Genomic DNA, 16,607 nt, shown 5'->3' with positions numbered 1-16,607 from the left:
TCCAAAGACTCAAGTTATCCCAAAAACTTCAGTGAACTCTATCAGGTGAAACTCCAGGGAATATCTGAAAACTGGGCATGACAGATTGTGAAGTGTAGTAACTTCTTGGGATAATTGGCCTTGTATTGAACTTTTCAAATAATTTTTCTCCTGAAAAAAATTATCGCTCCATAGAACAGAGGGTTCGTAGCATGTTAAGCCAACACTACACTATTGTTTTCTGAATGAATCCCTATTGTATGCTTATTACTCTATAACCTTCCTTTTTACATCTAACAAATATCAGTTCCTTTTTTCCAAGCAAGCATTTTTCATAGCTGACAGTTCACTGTAGACCCAAAACAAGTCTCCTTCGTGAAAATTCAGATGAATGAAAATATGATTTCCCTGATAAGAAAAGGTATGCAAAAATTGTCAAAGTGTAGATTTTAGTTTAATTGCATTTGAAGTTATTCATACATATTATGAATGATGGTGGCTATGCAATAATATTGATGTAACACACATTCATCCAAAGATCAGTCACAATTTTGGTTTTTGAAGCAATCTGAAAAGTGTTGTAGTACTTAATATTATGTATTATTGTAGTATCAACATTGCATTCCATGCAAATAATCCATATTAAATGCTTTGCTTGAAGCTTTCCAACTTCATCTTCCCCAAAACAGAAATATACTATAAATTCAAGTATGTAGAAAGAAATTAGGCCTTGCATTGCTATGAGATAAATAATATTAACTGAAAGGATTTTTATATACAGTGGAAGTTACTGCAAGGACTCTTTATAGATCAGATATGTTCAACATATCCAAATTTGGCAATTTCCATGAACATGACACCTATCTACCTATATAGTTCCAAGAAACGCATGATCTGGCCTTACACATTATGATAACCCCTGATGTAACAGTGTATTAACAAAATTGAAAGTGGCTAGGTTTGTATAACAATAAACGTATCGTAAATATTATGATCTGTAGGTCACTATAGCTGAGTATACACCAGTGTTTTTCAACCAGTGTGCCATGGCACACTAGTGTGCCGCGAGACATGGTCAGGTGTGCCGTGAAGCTCAGAGAGAGAAAGAAAACAAGACAAAGAAAGAGAGAGAAAGAAAGAAAGAGCAAGAGAGAGAAAAAAAATAAGAGAGAAAGCAAGAGAGAGAAAGCAAGCGAGAGAGAAAGAAAGAAAGCAAGAGAGAAAGAGAACAAGAGAGAAAGAAAGCAAGAGAGAGAGCAAGAGAGAGAAAGAAGGTAAGAGAGAGAGAGAGAAAGAGAGGGAGGGAAGGAAGGTGGGAGAGAGAAAGACAGAGGGAAGTAGGGAGGGAGAAAGAGCAAAAAAGAGGAAAGAAGGAAGAGAGAAAGAGGGATGGAGAGAGAGAGAAAAAAAGAGGGAGAGAGGGAGAAATAGAGCGAGAGGAAGAGATAATTTTTTTGTCCAAACTTTTTTAGCCCCCCCCCCCCCCTCAATGTGCCCCATGGTTTTGTAAATGTAAAAAATGTGCCGCGGCTCAAAAAAGGTTGGAAATCACTGGTATACACAACATGCTAAGGAAAACTGAACTTTTACCATGATGTATGAATCAATCTTGGAGTAGCTGCAGACTCTTTGGTCAATATTAGGATGCATACATTCACATGTTGCACTAAACCAAAATATATATTATTGGATTAGCACACTATGAATCCAAATTCTATAATTTTTAGATTGTGGTTTATGGCTTAGCATTTTGTGATTTATTTAATAAATCATGGTAAAACAAACTACGAGTTAGTGTGATGTGTTAGCAAAGGAACAAAGTACTGTACTTGATTTTACATTTTGAACTTAAAAACAGGAAATTGTTCCTAAACATGTTTATAAAACATCCATGTAAAACAAAATATGGAGTGGGGTTGAAGACTTTTTTTAAAAAAATTCATTCTTTTGATTGTGAGGCATTTTTAAAAAAAACAATTGTGTGCAATTTTTAGGCCTGTGTTATCTCTTCCTATTATATCTCTTTACAGTAGCATTCTAACCATTGTGATTAAATTATATATTTAATTATAAATTATTTATAAATATTTTCCAAGATGAGAATTTGAGATATGTTATTTCATATTTGGTTTTTATTGCTGTGGCGGCCACTAGTAGTTCGAAGAACCAAAAGCGTCGACAGCATGAGGCTCCACCAACCCACCCAGATGTTGCCACTGTCTTTTTCTAACCCTCTGCACATGCGCAAAGCCTCCTGTGTATGCACAGAGGGTGAAAAAGCATGTGCGACAAGTGTGGAACAAGTGTGAATGGAGCGAGCGAGCACTTCCAAACTGATAGGGAAGGGAAGGAGATTTCACCGCTGGACCCAAGTCTGACTATTGGAAAAGACCACTGTTTGCAAATTAGGAGAAAAATCAAAATCCTTTCTGTACCAGTAGAATTAAAAATAATTTTAAAAGATCTCAGCCAATTATTTCTTTGCCAACCAGCAAAGAAAACAAAGCAAGTTTGTTGTTGGTTTTTTTGCATCTGAACAAAAAGAATAAAATTTGGGGATTTCATATTTTTATGATGACGACAAGCCACTGGGCCAGAGGTGAAATACAGCAGGTTCGGACAGGTTCTGGAGAACCGGTAGCAGAAATTTTGAGTAGTTCAGAGAACTGGAAAATACTACCTTTGGCTAGCCCCAGAGTGAGGTGGGAATGGAGGTTTTGCAGTATCCTTCTGCCATGCCCATAGAACCGGTAGTGGAAGTGATGTGCCGGTGCCTGGAGGCTGTTGGGGCCTGGATGGGTGTCAACAAACTCAAACTCAACCCAGACAAGACGGAGTGGTTGTGGGTTTTGCCTCCCAAGGACAATTCCGTCTGTCCTTCCATTACCCGGGGGGGGGGACTATTGACCCCCTCAGAGAGGGTTCGCAACTTGGGTGTCCTCCGCGATCCACAGCTGACATTGGAACATCATCTTTCGGCTGTGGCGAGGAGGGCGTTTGCCCAGGTTCTCCTGGTGCACAGTTGCGGCCCTATTTGGACAGGGAGTCACTGCTCACAGTCGCTCATGCCCTCATTACCTCAAGATTCGATTACTGCAATGCTCTCTACATGGGGCTACCTCTGAAAAGTGTTAGGAAACTTCAGATCATGCAGAACGCGGCCGCGAGAGCCATCGTGGGGCTTCCTAGATTCGCCCATGTTTCTGCAACACTCCGTGGCCTGCATTGGCTGCCGATCAGTTTACAGTCACAATTCAAAGTGTTGGTTATGACCTTTAAAGCCCTGCATGGCATTGGACCAGAGTACCTCCGGAACCGCCTACTACCGCACGAATCCCAGCGACCGATAAGGTCCCACAGAGTTGGCCTTCTCCGGGTCCTGTCGACCCAACAATGTCGTTTGGCGGGTCTCAGGGGAAGAGCCTTCTCTGTGGCAGCCCCAGCCCTCTGGAATCAACTCCCCCCGGTGATTAGAACTGCCTCACACTCCTTGTCTTTCATAAATTACTCAAGACCCATCTATACCACCAGGCATGGGGGAGTTGAGACATCTTTCCCCCAGGCTTTTTTTATATTTGTGTTTGGGTATGTATATGTTGTTTGCTTTTTAAAAATATGATAGGGTTTTATGTGCTTTTTAATATTAGATTTGTTTTCGCTGGAATATTATTTTTATTATTGTTGTGAGCCGCCCCGAGTCTTCGAAGAGGGGCGGCATACAAATCTAATAAATTGAATTGAATTGAATTGAATTTTGAATTTTAACCCTGCTACTAGGTAGTTTATTCTGCTATAATGTGATAGCCTTTTTATCCCAGTTCTGACATTCAGACATTTTATTGAGTGGCAGACAGGATAAAGCAAGCCAGTGCAAGGCAAAATGGTGCTGGTTATAGAATAACATTCACTACTTGTAAATGAGAATTCCATTCTTGGCAAAACCTGGGAGTGTTGCAAAGCCAGTACTTTGTCCAATGCTAAACCATCAGGTTCACTTATGAGACAATTTAATCCATGTTCTGAGTTCTACAGGTATTCCCATCTGGATATAGTGTGTTTTGGAATGCGTGGTTCATGGAACGGCAAATTGTTTAAGTGAGAAATTGTTTATAACACTAAGATCTATTCCAGTGATGGCGAACCTTTTTTCCCCTCAGGTGCCGAAAAAATGTGTGTCCACGCTATCGTGCATGCGGGAGTGCCCACACTCATAATTCAATGCCTGGGGAGGGCAAAAACAGCTTCCTACACCCCATGGAGGCCTTCTGGAGACTGGAAACAGCCTCTTTCCCAACCTCTGGTGGGCCCAGTAGGCTCGTGTTTCGCTCTCTCCAGGCTCCAAAGGTTTCCCTGGAACTGGGGGAGGGTAAAAATGCCCTCCTAATCTCCCTGGAGGCTCTTGGAAGCCAAAAATGCCCTCCCAGGGTCTCTGTGCAAGCCAAAAATCAGCTGGCAGGTACACACATGCACTTTGGAGCTGAGCTAGGGCAACGGCTCGCGTACCAGCAGATATGGCTCCGTGTGCCACCTATGGCACCCACGCCATAGGTTCACCATCACTGATCTATTCTATCCTTTTAGAGATGCAATTACTCTCTTGTGTAAGGGAAAACAGGAAATAGAGCAAAATTTAAACAATCACACAATTTCCAAAACTTTTTAAAAAAATTAAATATCCACAATTTAAAATGATCCTGGAAAGGATCCTGATACCTTCAGTCCTAATTCCTACCTTCGGTACAATTGTTAATTGAAGCAGAAATTGAATTAGAAGAAAAATGAAGAAATGGACATATTAAAAAATAAATTTCTAGTCATAAATTTCACAAATTTAGTACTTTCTTCATGAAAATAAACATGTCTGCATCCTGTTGAGAAAATGCCCTACTTCGTTTCTGCTTACAGAAATCTACGTCCACATTTGGCTTTTAAGCCTTTAGAAAGATATACAAAAGATAAATAAAATCACAGAATAATTCATAGCAGAAGTCGTACACGTTTGCTTGGTACAGAGTTGATACATACTTTATCTTCTGACTAGGTCAGTGGCAGGTAGAGAAAGTTACTGTCAATTGAAATGCCTCTAATTAACCTCCTCCCCTTTTGGCTAATTGTATGTCACCATTCCATATAAATATGAAGGTTGCATTTCAGGCCCAGCCCAAACTGTGAGGCTTCATTTCATAATTATGGTCACAAGGCTGAGGTGTTGAAGAGCTCAAGTCAGACCAGCTGTTCCATGGTTCTCTAATTTTTTTTAAAAAAACCTTTATATCTTTCAAGGACATCTTCGCATTAGCAGGACATCTTCTTCACTCTTAACTGGAAGGTTATATTCCCCTCTTTCCTAATCTGTATTTGAAGGAGGAAAACAGTTTCACACACTATTTTGGCACTGTACATTTATGGTTAGAATGCCTACAAAAGGTACTTCGGGCAGAGGATGTTTCCCATAGTCCATAGTATCTACGGATAGCTGCACCTGACAATATTCATGCAACATAGTCAGGTACTATTAACTTCTGCAGTGAAGTCATAACTTTTCTTGATGATTTACCCAGCAGCCCTATACCACATGTGCCTCTCTTTTTTTAATCTTTTCAGGCTTAATTTATTTTGATGTTATTTATTTATTATGAAATTTATCTGCCACCCATCCCATTTCAAAGCACTCTTAAGTTATCCATTCCAATCCTCCCTTGGGGCTTCTTTTTAAATTTTGCTTGCTTTTCCCTTCCACCCCTTCAACTGTGTCCATCACAAAATAAAACAGTATATGGGAGACTCTTGATTAAAGGTATTATAGGAGCAGTGAAAGAGGTATACTCTTTAGCACTGATCTGCTTCAACAAAACTGTCCTTTTCCTGACCAGCTGGTTCCACTTCAGTGTAAGGTGAGCGGTTTCTGAACTTCATGGTAGGCCACTGATGTGGTCTTCGCTGTAGTAGAAAAAGAAAGATAAAAGTTTCAGTTTGAGAAAAGGAAGTTTTTAGTTAACACCCACACAAATTTCTATCTTCCAGCTTTTTCTCATGGCTTACTAATTGCAGTTCTCACCCTCCAATGTTCAATGCTGAACTAGTCTTCTAAAAAAATGCTAGGAAGTACAGTGTTCCCTCGATTTTCGCGGGGGATGCGTTCCGAGACCGCCCGCGAAAGTCGAATTTCCGCGAAGTAGAGATGTGGAAGTAAATACACTGTTTTTGGCTATGAACAGTATCACAAGCCTTCCCTTAACACTTTAAACCCCTAAGCTGCATTTTCTCATTCCCTTAGCAACCAAAAATATTTATTAAAGGCGGACGAAAGTTTGGCGATGACGTATGACGTCATTGGGCGGGAAAAAATGTGGTATAGGGGAAAAAACAGCAAATTAATATTTTTGAAAAACCGTGGTATAGCCGTTTCACGAAGTTCGAACCCGCAAAAATCGAGGGACCACTGTATTCCTTCTCCGGTGTTATCTTTACCACAATTCTATGTGGTAGACCAGGCTAACATCCCCTAGAACAGTGATGGCGAACCTACGGCACGGGTGGAGCCATATCTGCTGACACGTGAGCCTTTGCCAATCTCAGCTCCAACACGCATGTGTGTGCCAGCCAGATGATTTTTGGCTCACACAGAGGCTCTGGAAGGGCGTTTTTGGCTTCCAGAGAGCCTGGGGGGATGGGGGAGGGTGTTTTTATCTTCCTGTGGCTCCAGGGAAGCTTTTGGAGCCCAGGGAGGGTGAAATGGAAGCCTACAGGGCCCACCAGAAGTTGGGAAACAGGCCGTTTTCAACTTCCAGTGGGCCTCTGGGAGTGGGGAAGGGGAAGCTGTTTTTGCCGTCACCAGGCATTGAATTATGCGTGTGGGCACTTGTGCATGTGTGATAATGCACACACATGCTCTTTTGGCACCTGAGAGAAAAAAGATTCGCCATCACTGCCCTAGAAAATTTCATCTGAATCTACATTTCCCTGGATCTTAATTGAATACTCTAGCCCAGTGATGGCGAATCTTTTTTCCCCTTGGGTGCTGAAAACCTGTACGTGCACACTATCATGCCTGCGCAAGTGCCCTCACCCATAATTCAATGCCTGGGGAGGGCGAAAATCCCCCTGCCCTCCCGGAGGCTCTCTGTAGGCCAGAAACAGCTCATTTCCCATCTTCTGGTGGGCCCAATAGGCCTGTTTTTTACCCTCCCCAGGCTTCAGAGGCTTCCCTGGAGCCTGAGGAAGACAAAAACACTCTTCGCCATTTATTTATTTATTTATTACTTAGATTTGTATGCCGCCCCTCTCCATCCCACTGGAGGCCGTCCAGAAGCCAAAAATGCCCTCCCAGAGCCTCCGTGTGAGCTGAAAATCAGCTGACCGGTGCGCAGATGCATGCTGGAGATGAGCTAGGGCAATGGCTCATGTGCGAGCCGATATGGCTCCGTGTGCCATCTGTGGCACCCGTGCCATAGATTCACCATCACTGCTCTAGCCATTGCACAAAACAAAATCTTAATCAAGGATGCCGTTAGGTTTAGGGGGAGTTTGGATAAAATGCTTTCTTCTTACTGACATGCTCTCGATCATTATACAGTATTTTCTAGTTTTGCTTCCTTCCAACTCCTTTTTTCTAGATTCTTGTTTCCTTTTTTGACTTTTCAAATAATCACAATGTGCTGTCATTTCCACCCCACTATTTTAACAGAGTGGGACAAGGAAGCAGGGGTGGGTTCTGACTTACCTTGTTGCCAGTTCACTTCCTTGTGCATTGTGTGGGCATAGTGTGCGGGCACGAGTGCATGCCCAGTGCTAAAAAAAAAACCCAGCTGCACATGTGCAGAAGCAAAAAAACAGCTTCTGTGCATGCGCGGAAGGAAAAAACAATATGGCGCCACCATAGGCACTGCCGAGATAACTAGTTCAGGGGCATGTCATGGGGCTACCTTTGAAAAGTGTTCGGAAACTTCAGATCGTGCAGAATGCAGCTGCGAGAGCAATTATGGGCTTCTCTAAGTATGCCCATATTACTCCAACACTCCGCAGTCTGCATTGGTTGCCGATCAGTTTCCGGTCACAATTCAAAGTGTTGGTTATGACCTATAAAGCCCTTCATGGCACCGGACCAGAATATCTTCGGGACCGCCTCCTGCCGCACGAATCCCAGTGACCGGTTAGGTCCCACAGAGTCGTCCTTCTTTGGGTCCCGTCGACTAAACAATGTTGTCTGGCGGGACCCAGGGGAAGAGCCTTCTCTATGGGGGGCCCGACCCTCTGGAACCAGCTCCCCCCTGAGATTAGGATTGCCCCCACCCTCTCTGCCTTTCGTAAACTCCTTAAGACCCACCTCGGCCGTCAGGCATGGGGGAACTAAAACACCTCCCCCTTGCCAATGCTGTTTTGTTGATTGATTGACTGTGTGCCTGTTTTTTATATATATTGGGATTGTTTGATGAAATTACTAATTTTAAATTGTAATTAGATTGGTGGGCATTGGATTTGTTATTGTGTACTGTTTTTTATTATTGTTGTGAGCCGCCCCGAGTTTTCGGAGAGGGGCGGCATATAAATCCAATAAATCTATAAATCTAATGTCCAGCTGGCTATGACTGCTGATTTGACAAGCAGGAGGAAATTCCCACTACCGTTTCTATAGAATGGTCTGAACCGGCAGGGACCACTTCCAGAAGGAAGGAAGGATTAAAACAAGACCTGTTTTAATCTAAGCAATGTTTGTGCTCTTAAATTTGCATACCATATACGTGCACCCCAATTATTCAAAATACGTACCGGTAATTGTTATTGGTCTGAAGCTATAGCGGCCACACTGAAGTGGATAAAACAGGCCACAAAGCAGAGCCTCTTGGGACCAGTTTAAGTGATAAAGCTTTTACAATACTGGCCATTCATTTTGCCTTTAAAATTTCTCAACTTTGCAAAATGAAAAAAAAGAGAGGTTTGTTTGTTTGTATTTTGGTCCACTCTGCAGACATTCTGGGCAACACCGAAGGGGTGCTAATAGATTGCATATATCCTGTGTTATATATAATATAGATCCCCCCCCAAACTATTTCCAAATCTTAATAAGTCCAGCTTTTTAACAAGGTATAAACAAGGGACTTCTCTTAAGCTTACCTCAATGAAGAACAGAGCAGCACTTGATGTAGGATTGCTGGTGATATAGATGCCAGCAAGAATAATAGCAGCAATCGGAAGAATTGCAAGGAGGATTCCAACAATGGTTCCTGTAGGGATTTGGGATCCCCCCTTTTTTGTAGGAACATGATGTTTCAAACCTTCTGGGAAAATTATTACAATGAATGGGAAAAGACACAGAATGAGACTCATAATTCACTTCCCAGTGGTGGCTCCAGCCCTCCCTTCTCATGAAATATAGCATGCTCTAATGCTGTTTATTTTTTCATCAACAATTTAAAGCTATTCTTTAACTTGAGTGAGATATTGATATTGTTCATGAGCACTTTCTTTATCTCTTGATTTATGTTTTGTGGTTTTTTGGGGTATTTAATATTTTATCTTATTCATACATTCCAAGAGTCTGTTAGTACAGGACATAAATCCTGGAAATCAATAAATCAATACACACTTGGTGGAATTTCTACATTGTGCAAAGTGCTGATAAAGCAAACACATGATGGTTAGCATGATGTGTGAGCACAACCACTGACTGACAACAGTTCCCTATAGTTTTAGTCAGTGTTCCCTCTAATTTTTTTTTGGGGTGGGCGGAAAAGTATAGTGTCTGAGCGGCAGTCCCTTCGGGACTGGGCGGCACAGAAATAATAAACAAACAAACAAACAAACAAACAAACAAACAAACAAATAAAAAAACCCACCCTGTTTTGCCTCAGAGAATTTCAAAATAAAATACTGTACTGTGTGTCTATAACAGTGAGCTCATAATAGGGCAACTCTATCAATATCAAAATGCCACTTAAATAGTTGAGCTAGTCTCAAACTAGATTTTGATTTTCTTTCCTCTCTTCCTTACTCCCATTCTTTTTCTTTCTCTTTTCCTTCCTCTCTTTTTTCTATCTGTTTCTCTCTCTTCCTCTCTCTCTCCTTCCCTCTCACTCTTTCCCTCTCGGCTTTTGGGCAGGTTTGGAAAACTCTGAGTTGATGATGATTTTTAAGTGAGCGATTGCTCACTGCTCAGCTTAGAGGGAACTATGGTTTTAGTTCCACTATTTTGTAGATTTTGTAGATTTTGTTCCACTATTAGCTGGAGAAAATGCGAGGGATTAAAAATGGTGTGGTTGGGATATTGTTGCCATTCTATGAAAATATAAGCTCCATAATATGTGGAACTGAACTCCCAACCTTGGTTGTCTTAATGACTTGCTATCTTAGTCATGCTATCATTCACATGTTGGGCAAGAATCTGGGAGGTTTAAGTACACCTTTAGAAATGCAAGCTGATTGATTGTAGGAAATCCCCATCTCTTAGCCCAGTGATGGTGAACGTATGGCACAGGTGCCACAGGTGGCATGTAGATCCATATCTGCTGGCAGGAGAGTTGTTGCCTTAGCTCAGCTCAAACGTGCATGTGTCTTGGTCATCAGATGTCTTGGTCATCTGATTTTTTGGCTTACACAGAGACTCTGGGGGGAATTTTTTGGCTTCCAGAGAGCCTCCAGGAGGATGAGGAAGGCATTTTTACTTTCTCCTAGCTAGAGGGAAGCCTTTGGAGGTTGGGGAGGGTGAAATACGAGCCTACTGGGCCCACCAGACCAGGCCGTTTCCAGCTTCCAGAGGGCCTCCAGGGGATGGGGGAAGCTGTTTTCACCCTCCTCAGGCATTGAATTATGGGTGTGGGTACTTGCGCATTCGCGATAGCATGCATGCATGCCCTTGCGGCACCCGAGGGAAAAAAGGTTCACCATCACTGTTTTAGCCCAATGGATCTTATAAAATTATTGTTTTTGGAGAGGAAGATGCTGTATGTAAATTCCTGGAGGAAAGGTGACTCTAATAAGTAGAGCATATTAATAGAACTTTTGCATATATTCTAGTGCAAGGTATATCAAGGTATTGAAGTACATAATTACCACTCTAAATAAGCTGAACATGCAGAAAATTGCATTTGCAGCATCAATACAAGAGAAAGAAATTACTATAGGAAGTATTTTCTTACTACAGGAAATTTGCAAACCTTGTTTTAATTATACGTAGGTTTCTGTAACTATACATCCATCTGTTCATAGAAATAATTCAGAAATAGAACAGAAAAGGAAGAGAAAGTAGAAAAGATGGCAATAGGTACAGTAACTGGTGAAAATATTAAAATCTACTACCAAAATAACATGATATTTTTCACCAGCCATAAAAACAATAGCATTAAAAACCAACAATTTAATGGGACAAACGACATAGTATAACTAAGCTGTAGCAAGGAAATAGAAATGGTTTCTGTTTCCACCATTCAGAAATGGTGGTGTTAAAACTATACTGTAATCTAGTAGAAGCAAAACCCACAGCAGAAGTGTGGACCATATGGTGCTATTTGTAGCATTAACCAATAGTAAAATAAAAAGGGGAAAGTGCTACTTTAAGAGTATTGGAAAGGGTTAACACAACATTGTGATAATTAAAACAGCTGGTTGCCAAGGTCATGAAAGATAGCTGCCAAATCCTTTCTAAAACAAAGTTTTTGTCATCTGTCAATTGCTCCTAGATGCTGCCACCATGTGGTCACTGAAGATTATCAGTTAAAACAAAACCATCATCTGTTTTTTGATAGAGTCTGTCTAGGAGTTTGACAGGTCTTGTCTTGTGATTTTGATGTCATAAAAGAATAGAAAAATATTACCGATACAATTTGTATTTGCTCGTCTTTTTAAAAACTTCAATAGTCAGGAAACAATTTAATTAGTTTTGGATACAATGATTTGAGCAGGGAAAGGGAAACATCAGCTACTCTTGTCAGAGATTAACAAAATATCTTAAGGTTATTTCCCTGCTTCACAATTACCTCAGGGACGGCATCTCTTTTATTAAGTGTTCTCCAACATCAATTGAAAAAAATAACTTGAGAGCAGTGTGTGTTATGTCAAACTCCTAAGACATTTTTCTCCAACCAGGTAATCTCCAGATGTGTCGGACTATGTTTCCAGTAATTATGTTGGCTAGAGATCTTGAAAGCTCTAAATAATCTATCTGGAGAATGTCAAATTCAAAAATTTGTCCTAGACAGATATATTTTCACAAACTTTAATCATAAGAAAACACTTACCTATTCCTGAGTTCTGGTTCAACTTTGTGTCATCTATAAGAACAAAATAACAACAAGAAATGAAAATGAACTAACACGACAAACTTTTCTTGACAAATTAGATCCCTCTATTCTGTCTACTAATAATCCTTCCAGAAGAAAACCCAGAAGCATTGTGATTTAAATTAAGTGATTAATTACCAGAGGCTTGGGTTCCTCTTAAAATGGCGCAGTTAAGTTCTGGATTAGTCAATGATTTAAATACTAGAAGATACAATAGTAGAGTCCTGTTGTGGCTCAACCCCCAAATTTTCAGAAAGAATGGGCAGAACATTGATGTCCATTACCCTGGGGGGGGAACTATTGACCCCCTCAGAGAGGGTCCGCAACTTGGGCGTCCTCCTTGATCGGAACATCATCTTTCTGCTGTGGCGAGGGGGGCGTTTGCCCAGGTTCGCCTGGTGCACCAGTTGCGGCCCTATTTGGACAGGGAGTCACTGCTCACAGTCACTCATGCCCTCATCACCTCGAGGTTCGATTACTGCAACGCTCTCTACATGGGGCTATCTTTGAAAAGTGTTCGGAAACTTCAGATCGTGCAGAATGTGGCCGTGAGAGCCATCGTGGGGCTTCCTAGATTCGCCCACGTTTCTGCAACACTCTGCGGCCTCCACTGACTGCCGATTGGTTTCCGGTCACAATTCAAAGTGTTGGTAATGACTTTTAAACCCCTACATGGCATTGGGCCAGAATACATCCGGAACTGCCTTCTACCGCATGAATCCCAGCAGCTGATAAGGCCCCACAGAGTTGGCCTTTTCTGGGTCCCGTCGACCAAACAATGTCGTTTGGTGGGCCCCAGGGGAAGAGCCTTCTCTGTGGTGGCCCCGGCCCTCTGGAACCAACTCCCCCCAGAGATTAGAACAGCCCCCACCCTCCTTGTCTTTCGCAAATTACTTAAGACCCACCTTTGTCGCCAGGCATGGGGGAGTTAAGTTATCCTTTTCCCATAGGCTATTACAAGTTATGCATGGTATGTTTGTGTGTATGTTTGGTTTTTTATAATAAGGTGTTTTTTTTGTTTTTATTAATTGGATTGTTCATGTTGTTTTACCACTGTTGTTAGCTGCCCCGAGTCTGCGGAGAGGAGCGGCATACAAATCCAATAAATAATAATAATAATAATAATAATAATAATAATAATAATAATAATGTTACATAATAGTGGGTTCTGAATTAGTTTGCTACCGGTTTGTGCGTGCACTTGCGATGCTTCTGCACATGCACAGAACAATCCTGGGCAGGGGGCCGGAGTCTCCCACTGCCACCACCACCAGTTCTAAGAACCGGTTCAAACCGGGAGCAACCAACCACTGGTGTTACTCTGTTGTACAGTACTAGAGATTCTGAGTTGAAAGGAAAGGAACCGGAAACTTACCACTTTCTTCTTCTGAGTTATCTTTTTCATACCAAAACCCGCCTCTCCCACCATCCAAAGTAGCTGACATTATTTGTCCACAGAAAATATTTCTGCAGTTAAGGAACACATATGGGTTGCAATTACCCACCCTCCCACCCTCCTTGCCTTTCGTAAACTCCTTAAAACCCATCTCTGTCGTCAATCGTGGGGGAACTGAAACATCTCCCCCTGCCTATGTAGTTTTTTGTGTATGATATGACTGTATGTATGTTTTTTATATACAGTGCTCCCTCAATTTTTGCGGGGGATGCGTTCCGAGACTCCCCGCGAAATTCGAATTTCCGCGAAGTAGAGATGCAGAAGTAAATACACTATTTTTGGCTATGGACAGTATCACAAGCCTTCCCTTAACACTTTAAAACCCTAAATTAAAATTTCCCATTCCCTTAGCAACCATTTAGATTATTACTATGTTTATTTATTAAAGTTTATTAAAAAAAATATTTATTATAGGTGGATGCAAGTTTGGTGATGACATATGACGTCATCGGGCGGGGAAAAATGTGGTATAGGGAAAAACCGCAAAGTATTTTTTAATTAATAATTTTGAAAAACCGTGGTATAGACTTTCCGCGAAGTTTGAACCCACGAAAATCGAGGGAACACTATATTGGGGTTTCTAAATTTTTTAAATTCTAAATTTTAGATTCTAACTATTAGATTTGTCATTATATATTGTTTTTATCATTGCTGTAAGCCGCCCTGAGTCTACGGAGAGGGGCGGCATACAAATCTAAATAATAATAATAATAATAATAATAATAATAATAATAATAATAATAATACCACTGGGACCACTTTCACTGGCTTATGCCAGAGTCGTTGTAGCTCGATTTTTAGGTCTTCGTATTTCACTAATTTCTCTAGCTGCTTGTCCGCAGTCCCAGGAATACAGCAGAATTGAGGACAAGCAGCTAGAGAAATTAGTGAAATGTGAAGATCTAAAAATCGAGCTGCAATGACTCTGGCATAAGCCAGTGAAAGTGGTCCCAGTGGTACTTGGCACGCTGGGCGCAGTACCAAAGGATCTCAGCGGACATTTGAAAACCATCGGAATTGACAAAATCTCCATCTGTCAATTGCAAAAGGCCGCTTTACTGTATTTACAAACATAATTCGCCGCTACATCACGCAGTCCTAGGTGCTTGGGAAGCGCCCGACTGGTGATGAAATACGAAATCCTGCATAGTGATCTCGTTTGCTGTGTTGTACTGAAATAATAATAATAATAATAATAATAATAATAATAATAATAATAATAATACTCTTGTGATTTATGACATTTCCCAATATTTAAAATATATTTTAATCCTGTCTTTTTTATATACAATTCAAAATAGTAAACATGCCAATAATTCCTACTTTGATTAGCCCATAGTCATCCAGCCAGCCTAAGGAGGAACTAGAGTTCACAGGCTCCCAATTTCTAGGCCAGCATCTTAAATTTCTACATCAGATCAGACCCGTCCAGATTCCTAAGAGGTCAGGGGTGTGCATAAGTGCAGCAATGTGCCTCCCATTCCCTGTCCTAATGTCTATTTTTATCTTACTATTACCATGTATATGAATACTACTACAGTAGTACCCCTAGATATGAGCATAATTCGTTCCATAAGGGAGCTTGTATCTCGAGGTAACTCGTATTCTGGAACAAATAACTTTTTTCCCCTCCGAGATAACCAAAAGCAAGGATTCTTGCGCCACCTAGTGGACGCTCAGCTCGTATCCCGAATTTGAGCTCGGGATTAGAACATAAATGTCTCTCCCCTCGTGGCTCGTATCTTGAAATACTCGCATGTAGAGCAGCTCGTATCTAGAGGTACTACTGTATTTCTAATGTTCTTCTAATCTTTTATACATGTATATTAATATTATTATTTCCCTACATCTCTATATTATGTACTTGACAAACAAACAAAAATAAATTAAAAAAATAAAATAAAAATAGAATAGAATAGAATTTTATTGGCCAAGTGTGATTGGACAAACAAGGAACTTGTCTTGGTGCATATGCTCTCAGTGTACATAAAATAAAAGATACATTTGTCAAGAATCATAAGTTAATTAATTATCTATTTGATTTTGAAAGGAAACAAAAACCTGAATTCATATGTTTGTTTGTTTGTCAAACATGTATAGGATAACAGTAGTTTGTATAAACATAGCATAAGTAAAAAGTAACGGTAAAAAAAGACAATAGGCCAGTAAGACAGGAACAATAGACCTAGTTGTGCGCTTATGCACGCCCCTAACAGACCTCTTAGAAACGGAGAGAGGTTGATTGCAGATAATCTAAGGTTAAAATTTTGGGGAGGTGGAGAAGAAACCACAGAGTTAAGTAGTGCATTCCAGGCAGTGAAGGGCTACCAAAATTTTTACGACCATACTGTGGCCGTGGCTTATGCATTTTTTTCAGCATCTTTCAGTGCAAATTGGGTGCTCTGGGGTGGAGCTCCATTTTTGCTACCCCACTGCGCCCCCCCCCCCTCCTGGCAGCAGCCCACCCCTGATTCCAGGCATTGGTCACTCTATTGCTGAAGTCGTATTTTCTGCAGTTGAGTTTGGAGCGGTTTACATTTAGTTTGAATCTATTATGTGCTCGTGTATTTCTGCGGCAGAAGGTGAAGTAGTCATTAACAGGAAGGACATTTTGCAGAGGTGAGCTACTGCCTGGACCGGGGGGGGGGGGGAAACGCAGTGGGGTAGCAAAAATGGAGTTCCACCCCAGAGCACCCAATTTGTACTAGAAGATATAATAATAATAATAATAATAATAATAATAATAATAATAATAATAACAACAACAACAACAACAACAACAACAACAACAATAATTTATTAGATTTGTATGCCGCCCCTCTCCGAAGATGTTGAAAGAAAATGCAGGACGTCCTGCAAAAGCCACACCCATAGTGTGGTAGTAAACATTTTGGTAG

At 41.0% G+C, this 16,607-nt stretch overlaps 1 protein-coding gene and 1 long non-coding RNA gene across 3 annotated transcripts in view; one reads left to right on the top strand and one right to left on the bottom strand.

Annotated features, from left to right (window-relative positions):
• Nucleotides 1-317: 317 nt before the first annotated feature.
• LOC139153022 (uncharacterized) overlaps nt 318-16,607 on the top strand; it is a 47,280-nt gene continuing 30,990 nt past the window's right edge. The window contains exon 1 of the long non-coding RNA XR_011556748.1: nt 318-400. This is a non-coding gene — a long non-coding RNA (uncharacterized lncRNA). The remainder of the gene's footprint in view (nt 401-16,607) is intronic.
• PLXDC1 (plexin domain containing 1) overlaps nt 3,312-16,607 on the bottom strand; it is a 122,229-nt gene continuing 108,933 nt past the window's right edge. Inside the window, exons 12-14 of one of the 2 annotated variants that reach the window (XM_070726536.1) lie at nt 12,213-12,245; nt 9,094-9,257; nt 3,312-5,919 (exon numbers count right to left, since the gene is read on the bottom strand). In XM_070726536.1, coding sequence (XP_070582637.1) covers nt 5,809-5,919; nt 9,094-9,257; nt 12,213-12,245 — 308 coding nt within the window. In that variant the 3' untranslated portion in view covers nt 3,312-5,808. The remainder of the gene's footprint in view (nt 5,920-9,093; nt 9,258-12,212; nt 12,246-16,607) is intronic. The other variant, XM_070726537.1, reaches the window with a different exon arrangement.

Source organism: Erythrolamprus reginae, chromosome Z (assembly GCF_031021105.1).
Source record: "Erythrolamprus reginae isolate rEryReg1 chromosome Z, rEryReg1.hap1, whole genome shotgun sequence".
Taxonomy (NCBI): Eukaryota; Metazoa; Chordata; class Lepidosauria; order Squamata; family Dipsadidae; genus Erythrolamprus; species Erythrolamprus reginae.
This window is presented reverse-complemented; position numbering and strand designations above follow the sequence as displayed.